The sequence below is a fragment of the Solanum stenotomum genome, chromosome 11 (genome assembly GCF_019186545.1).
Source record: "Solanum stenotomum isolate F172 chromosome 11, ASM1918654v1, whole genome shotgun sequence".
Lineage (NCBI taxonomy): Eukaryota > Viridiplantae > Streptophyta > Magnoliopsida > Solanales > Solanaceae > Solanum > Solanum stenotomum.
Genome location: NC_064292.1, coordinates 48,789,659 through 48,797,412, shown reverse-complemented (window position 1 = coordinate 48,797,412; position 7,754 = coordinate 48,789,659). Strand labels below are relative to the sequence as shown.

Below are 7,754 nucleotides of genomic sequence, written 5' to 3'. Positions count from 1 at the left end.
TTTTCATTCCTTCATATTGTACTTCTGGGTCAATCCATCCTACATGGAAAAAGAAAGGGTTTGTCAAACTGCAAACCACTTTGTTGAGCAGAATATTCAAGCATGTTAGAAAAAGGATGGAAACTTGTCAACTAATTGTGAAAGCACCCTTTGTTACTATTGGACAAACTTCTCCTTTAGTTTCTTCTTGTTATTTGTCATAACACTCATTCTAGAACGAGTTGGAAGAAGACATTCCTAATTCTTATCCGGATTATGTTATTGAGGTGGCTGTTGTCTTCAAGAATAATTACTACAAAGAATAAAACGAAGGGAAAACTTATCTTAAACTTCTAAGATAACAAATACTTCCTTTGTTTCATATGAGTTGCATGTTTTTTCATCTACACGCCTTAAGCAATCATAAATAAGAAGGATTATTTTACTAATTTAACCTTTAAAAACTTTTTTGGACCTTTACAATCTTGTTTACACTTTCAAAAAAAATTAATTGTGTGAAGATAAAAATGAGAAAAATGTAATTAATTTTATCTTGATTTTGTAAATTGACAAGTAATACGAAAAATGTTTCTTAATAAGATGAACTTTTAATATAAGATACAAAGAATAATTTAGAAATAGATATTTTTTAAAATTACGATAAATAATTTTAGACGGATGAAGTACTTTAAAATTGTGGTAGGTCAGACATAACTATACACTATACAGTACAACCTACACTAGAAATTATATCACACCAACTAAATATTAAATATGTTTTCAAATGATTTACACTATGTTTGGATCATTGTTACTCATTGTTTCATAATGTATTGTATTGTATTGGACTGTATGGTAGATACAATGTTTAGCTAGACTGTATTGTTTGTTGTTGTTTAAGGAGTAACATTTTTATTGTTTGGTTTGATTGTATCGTACTATATTGTAATTTATAAATTTACTAAAATATCCTTAAACATTCTAGTGTAGGAGGTTTGACTAGAATTAAATAATATATGGTAAAGGATAAAATAGTATTATGAAATATTAAGTAAGGATATAATTGGAAAAAGAAATTAAGTAACAATGGAAACACACCAAATTGGTTGTTCCATAAAATGTGGATTTTCATTGTTATGTAATAACTAAATTTAATAATACAATACAATACAATACATTTTAAGTAACAATCAAAATAAACATTGTAGGTATGATAGCGATATAGTACAATACAATGGGTAATCCAAACAGAGTGTTAAGATTATGTTTGCCATTTATTGATATTAATTAATTAATTACTAACTCCTAACTAGGTTAGTACTCGTACTTTGACTATTGAACCTATTATGTTTTTTTAAAAAAAATATATTTTCCTAGTATAATCTACTTGCTAAAAGAAAATTGACCATTGTTATATGGTCCAAAATATGAATTGAATGTATTTAAACGATGTACAAATACTTTTATATGATTATGTTTTGTGTTATAAAAAAATATTTACATCCATACTTCTTCCGAGACATGCATAATGTTTAGTAGATACTTGTACAGATACCATCTAGTCTAGAAATATGATCGGATGAATGAAATTTTTCTACCTTTGATAAAAAATCTCAAGTTTCAGCCTGAAGAATAAAAAAATTTCAAGTCAGGAGCACTTTCTCCTTAATTGGGCATTTGAATACTGAATGATGTGAATATAAATTAATCAGACCAATAAATTATAGATACCAGATGGTTTGACAAAAAACAATCTTTATGCGTAAAAGAGGCATACATGCTACTTATGAGTTCATCAGAGTTTAGTAGCTTTAGCCTAGATCTTATATTTGTATTAAAAAATTTACTACATATCCTTAAATATTTATCTGTGAACACAATTATTGTTGTATTCTTTTAGTTTAATAACCGTGGTGTCCGAAACAACTTGCATACACCTCAACTAATTCCACAAAATACCTATCATCTTTCACCTGTATATTAACTCTGTACAAGTTAATACTGTTGTATATTAACTTGAACCTGCTTTTACGAACTCACAACTTCAAATTATGAATCTGCCTCTGCCCGCAAAATAAAGTTATACTATAAAATTTTGAAAAGAGGATAAAACTGTCCTGATGTAACATAAGAAACTAGAACTAGAGAAAACTAAACCCAAGATCTTTACCAAGTACTTTCTATTACACAACTTTGCTAACTCAGTGATGCATTAAAAGCAAAAGATTTTCAATGAAAATGATAAATGATGTTTGTCTCAATCACAGCCTCTAATTCAGCTGAGAAAAGAGATGGGGGCTTAAAAGTACAGGACTGTTGGGTGCTCAAATCAACAACAACATATCAAGTATAATCCCACAAGTAGGGTCTGGAGATGGTTGTGTGTACGTAACGTTGCCCCTACCTTCTATCTTTGTAAAGGTAGAGAGATTGTTTCTGATAGACCTCAGCTCAAGTGAAGCATATCAAAAACAAGTACGGAAAGGAAATACAGTAGTAAAGAAGTCATGCTAAAAGTAGGTGCTCAGATGAACCTGGAGCATAAATTGTTCAAGCAATAATATCAAAAGTATTGACATGAAAATGTTGTTGTTTCTATATGGGAAGAAAAATGGATCTCTATTCAATTCAAATAACTATATAAATGTTTTTTTTCAACATAAACATAATATATCTGTACTTGCTTTGTTATTAAGCTTGTTCATTTATTGCAAGCGCAGTCGAATACAGTAAAAGGACATACTTCTGCTTGAATTGAGGCTTCTATTCATGGTTGTTGTTGGTTCTTGTAGGTAGTTGTTGCTCTTCAATTGAATTTAGCAAATGTCCTTACTGCTTGAACATCATTTTGTATTGTTGTACCCCGACCTTGTTCCTTACTAGAGCTGCACCTTTCCGTGTTTGATGTATGACGAGCTTTTCAGTTCTCTGATCCGCCTTACTCATGATTCAAAATCTGTGACAAGGGAAATGGACAACAAATTAGGTGTGCAGATTCCTTACAAAACCATTGTAGGAAATAAATGAGAAATACATAACTCGCTGAAGAAACACACCATAACAAAGAAATGACTACTGTGCTAGAAGCCTGTCCACTTAGTTTAGTTTGTTCAATTGCATACTGAATGATGAAAAAAACCAGCGAACCACAAGGCATAGACACTGTCAATTGGATTCTTTACTTAGGGTAGGGGAACTACTCTTAGGAGAAACTAATGCACCAGCTTCATAGTATTACATGTCGTAACCAGCAGTATCCTTGTTATAATCAGTCGCATATTCTCGAGATATAAAAATCCATTATACGATAAAAAGTTCATGGCTGTTACAAGCAGAAACCATAAAAAAGCAAGCAATACTGTCTGTTTTAACCCTCAGGGGTTGGCCTGCTGGCAATTGACTTGAGCCTTGGGGTTTGCTCCCTTTCAAGGTCTCAAGTTCGAAACCCACTAGGTGCAAACAATTTCTGAGGGCCATCGGACTGGGTAAAACCTGAATTAACCGTGGTGCACTTGCGGGAAACTCCTTGCCGAGGGCCTGTGCACCCCCGGGATTAGTCGGGGCTCAAAGAGACTCGGACACCCGGTGCAAATCAAAAAAAATACTGTCTGTTTTGAATGCTTACTAATTTCAAGAAACCTATCAAACGCCTATCCGAGAAGGTTCTCAAGAATTTTTCCAGCATCACATATGCAGTTAAAAGTGTTGAAGTTATTAACACTGATGAGAATCACCTCACATTCTAATGTCAGGTTCAAGTCATCCATTTCTTGCATTCTTTTTTCCTTATATCGAGTCAAAAATTGGAAAGACTGAGGCTTTTATCTACAACTTAGGTGGCTTGAGCTTCTTCTGATATCTGAGTTCAGAACAACATTCTTCTAAATGAAGAATATGTAAGTTGGCAATCATCACTTAATTCAACTAACAAGAATTAACAGTTATGAATCCTAATGCTGCATCGTATCTTCTACTTTGAACCGTCAATGAAGCACTACTGGTAATACTAGTGAACACCAGGATTCTACATCAGACAACAGTAACTACATAAATTTATCAGCAATACAAGGTCAATGTAATGTTTTCACATTAAGAACATTACTTAGATGACAGCTTTCTAACTTCTGATATCTGAGCCAGCAATTATACTTCTTAGTCTGTTATAACATTTTACTCTTATAAAAGAAATCAAATGAAAAGAACATATAAAAGTTTTAGCCAAAAAGTTAAAAGCTGAAAAATACTAAAATAAGAAGACATAGACATGACTAAGGCTAGGCACCGGACCGGAACGGGACGGTTTGACCGGGTTGTTGACCGGTACCAGGATGAACCGGACCGGAACTACCGGGATGGAGGCTCAGTTCCGTCCCGTCCCACTATATACCGGGATAGAACCGGGACGGACCGGAACGGAACGGGATGGGATAAACGGGACGGCACATATAGCTATTTCAAAAAATAATTTTTTTTTTGAGTTATTTTGAATTACGAAAATACGAATGTTTTTTTAATTTTTCTAAGTTATATTAGTTTATAGTATTTAAGTTTTAAAATTTATAATAATTTTACTTAAGTTTATTTTAAAGATTTTTTTTTAATTTTTACGTATATAAGTTTGTAAGTTAAGTTTAATAAAGTTTTTTTTTAGTTTTTGAGCTTATGTAGTTATGTTATAAGTTTTAAAGTTTTGAATCTTTGGAAGTTTATAAGTTATTAAGTTATACTTATAACTTGTAAGTTAAATAACTTAAGTTTGTAATTTTAAAAAAATTAAATAAACAAAAAAGAAATGCTAATAAAAGTAAATAATGACAAAAATATTATTTTTTATTTTAATTAAAAATGATTTACCGGGACCGGACCGGACCGGAACGGAACCGGGATGAACCGGTACCGGTATACCGGTACCAAATCATGGTACCGTTCCGTTCCGTGTACCGGTTCAATGTATCCCATCCCGTCCCGAATACTACCGGACCGGAACGGACCGGAATGGTACCGGTACAACCCGTTCCGGTGCCCAGCCTTAGACATGACAGTAAGTTCCCAGATTCTTACTCGTCGGACCTAATTCATGAAAGTTCTGGAGGTTATTAGGCACAAGGTTAATTTTCTCATTTTTCATTTAGTATGTTGCATAGCTGCTGGGGCTCAATCTGCACCAATTCCTTTGCACACATTTTGATCTGAGAATTCTGAGCTAACAACTTTCCGCATTGTAAACCTCAACGCTAGGAAAGCCTTATGAGGATGGTGGAATCACCAGTTCATAACTCCTTCTTATAAGAATGAATTGAAGACAATGATCAGTTGCTGCATCACTCATGTCCTGAATAAAATACAGCGTAAAAATGATTGCTCAGCGTAAAAATCATTGTCAGAGAATTAACTGTGTATCATAAAGTAACAAAAATTCAAAAGTACCTGAACGAGAGTCCAGCTTCCACCACTCATGAGCATCTTCCTTCAAGATGGAAGCACCAATATCCTCTTTATCATCTTCCCCAGAAAAGATTCCATCAGAATCATCACTCTCAACTTCAGAGTAATACAACTTTTTCTCTACCTCAGGATCATATGTCCACTCCAATCTTTTCAAAACATCTCGGTCCTTCCATCGTCCAACAACAGAGACAGCTTCTTTCTTGGCCTTTCCCATCATAATCTCTTGCCACGAGAAAGCAGCATCCGCTGTCCTCTTAAGAGCCCCATCATTACTATCACCAACAACCACTGTCTTCAAACACCTCAACCGTGCCTCCTTCAACACTTCCACAAAATCAGAATCATCAGACACAAGAACCACATAATCCACCATCCTCTTATCCATTACATCAACCAAATGATTCCTCAACGCAACATCAGCAGCCTGTGGCTTATCCGAGACAGTCCTAACCCAAAAACCTGCCCGTTTCAAATCATCTGCCAAACCATACCCAACTTTCGGGGTCAAAACATCCCTAACAGCACCCTTATACTTATCCATCTTCATTGCATACTTAGCCACCAACTTCACCCTCATTTTCCCTCTAGCAGACTCAATCTGATTCAACCTTTTCGTCTGCTCACGTTCGTGAATTTGCTTAAAATGATTCACAAGCTTCTCATTAGTATAAAATCTCCTCCCACACACTCTACATATATAAGGATCCTCAACCTTAACAACCCCCCTTTTCTCCAACAAATTCAATGTTTTCCGCTCTTTCCTTTGCTGCCTAACTAAAGGAGGAACATAACTAAAGGCGTGTCGATTAGCATAAGCTACTGTAAATCTCACAACCCCAAATTGTCCAGCCGCCTGTTTGAGCTTAGTGGCAGCATCAAATGGTGGAAATGACTTAGGTGGTTTGTTATCTAAATCCCAGAAAATTCCAACACTAGCTCTAATTGGTGAGTCTAAAGAACCAAAACCCAGATGGGATTTGGAGTCAAAGTGACAAAATCTCTTATAGGAACCAACAGTATGTATAAAGGCGCTCACTTTGACACAGTTCATCATTCTTTTAGGAAAAAAAAAAATCGAAATTGAAAGTTTCTTGATGGTATAGAGGCAAAAAGATTACAAATCCAGTTAAGTAAATTCAAATAATTCTAGAAAAACTCATCGGAAAAAGAAGGGGTTAGGATTCCGGTACCTAAAAAGCTCGCCGGAGACGATGGCTCTGTTCCCAAGAAACTTAAAACACCTCCATCCGTGTACTATCTATTTTCCCTAGTTGCTAATTTTACTAATTTACCCTCTAAAAATTTTTTGAAAATTAATTACCCATTAAAAGAATTAATAATAAAAATAAAATAGTAAAAAAAACTAATTGATTTTATCTTAATTTAATAAATCGATAAATAATTTAGAATAATTATTTTTAATAATATAAACAACTAATATAGAACGAAAGAAAAAAAACCCTCAAATGGTCCTTTCATCTTTAGGCTAATGAAGCACTAATAATCACTATGTTTGATATTACATTTTCGATCATCCTCTAAAGGTTTGACTATTTTTTTACTTGATTTCGTTCACATTTAATCTATGAATATAATTAATCGCCTTTTTTTATATTCAGTAAAAATAGTAATTCCGTATGAAAGAAGGTGAGAAGAATAATATTTTTGTTATGTTTAGTTAAGTCGTTTCTGTAGTAACATTAATAATTTACTTTTATTTTTTGAACTATGTTGATTTATTGTATATAATTAAGGAAAGAAATTTTGTGTTGTTGTACGTGATATATGATGTGATGAACCTCTTGATGTCAAACAATAACTAAAGTTTTAGAGTGGATCAAAAGTCATCAATATCATACACATAAAAGAAAATAATGTTTCAAGAAACAAAGTTGATTATGAGTCTAAATTCAAAAATAAGAGACTATTTTAAGATTTTTCTTATTATCAGTTACAATCACAATACAACATTTTACTTTAAATATATGGAAAAGGGCCTAAAATACCCTCGAAGTATTGAAAATGGTACACAATTACCCCTCATCCACCTATTGGCTCCAAAATACTCTCCCCATCCATCTATTGGCTCACAAATACCCTCCTCATTCACCTTTGGGTTCAATTTTAGCCACTTCATTAATGGAGCACCATTTAAAATAAATTAAATAATCATTTTAATTATGTGGCACTCAACTGTTAGTTGCAATTTAATCATTTAATATAATTTTAAACTCACCCATTACCCATCCATTTTTAACTAAACCCACCCAATACTTATTAAACCCGCTCTTAAATATAATTTTAAACCCACCCATTAACCGCTCAAT

At 33.4% G+C, this 7,754-nt stretch overlaps 1 protein-coding gene across 2 annotated transcripts; it reads right to left on the bottom strand.

The window, feature by feature from the left end:
• Window positions 1-2,505: 2,505 nt before the first annotated feature.
• Window positions 2,506-6,488, bottom strand: LOC125845264 (uncharacterized). Of its 2 annotated transcripts, none has more exons than XM_049524736.1 (3): window positions 5,407-6,488; window positions 5,041-5,311; window positions 2,506-2,935 (listed from the first exon to the last, which is right to left on the bottom strand). In XM_049524736.1, exons 1-2 carry the CDS (start codon window positions 6,479-6,481, stop codon window positions 5,301-5,303), a joined length of 1,086 nt encoding a protein of 361 aa, XP_049380693.1. In that variant the 5' UTR covers window positions 6,482-6,488; the 3' UTR covers window positions 2,506-2,935; window positions 5,041-5,300. The 2 variants fall into 2 exon arrangements, with proteins under 2 accessions (XP_049380693.1, XP_049380694.1); XM_049524737.1 differs by having other exon boundaries at window positions 5,050-5,311.
• Window positions 6,489-7,754: the final 1,266 nt, after the last annotated feature.

What these genes read in the sequence shown, in the direction of transcription:
- LOC125845264 (XM_049524736.1), bottom strand. Translation starts at nt 6,481, where the DNA reads ATGATGAACTGTGTCAAAGTGAGCGCCTTTATACATACTGTTGGTTCC.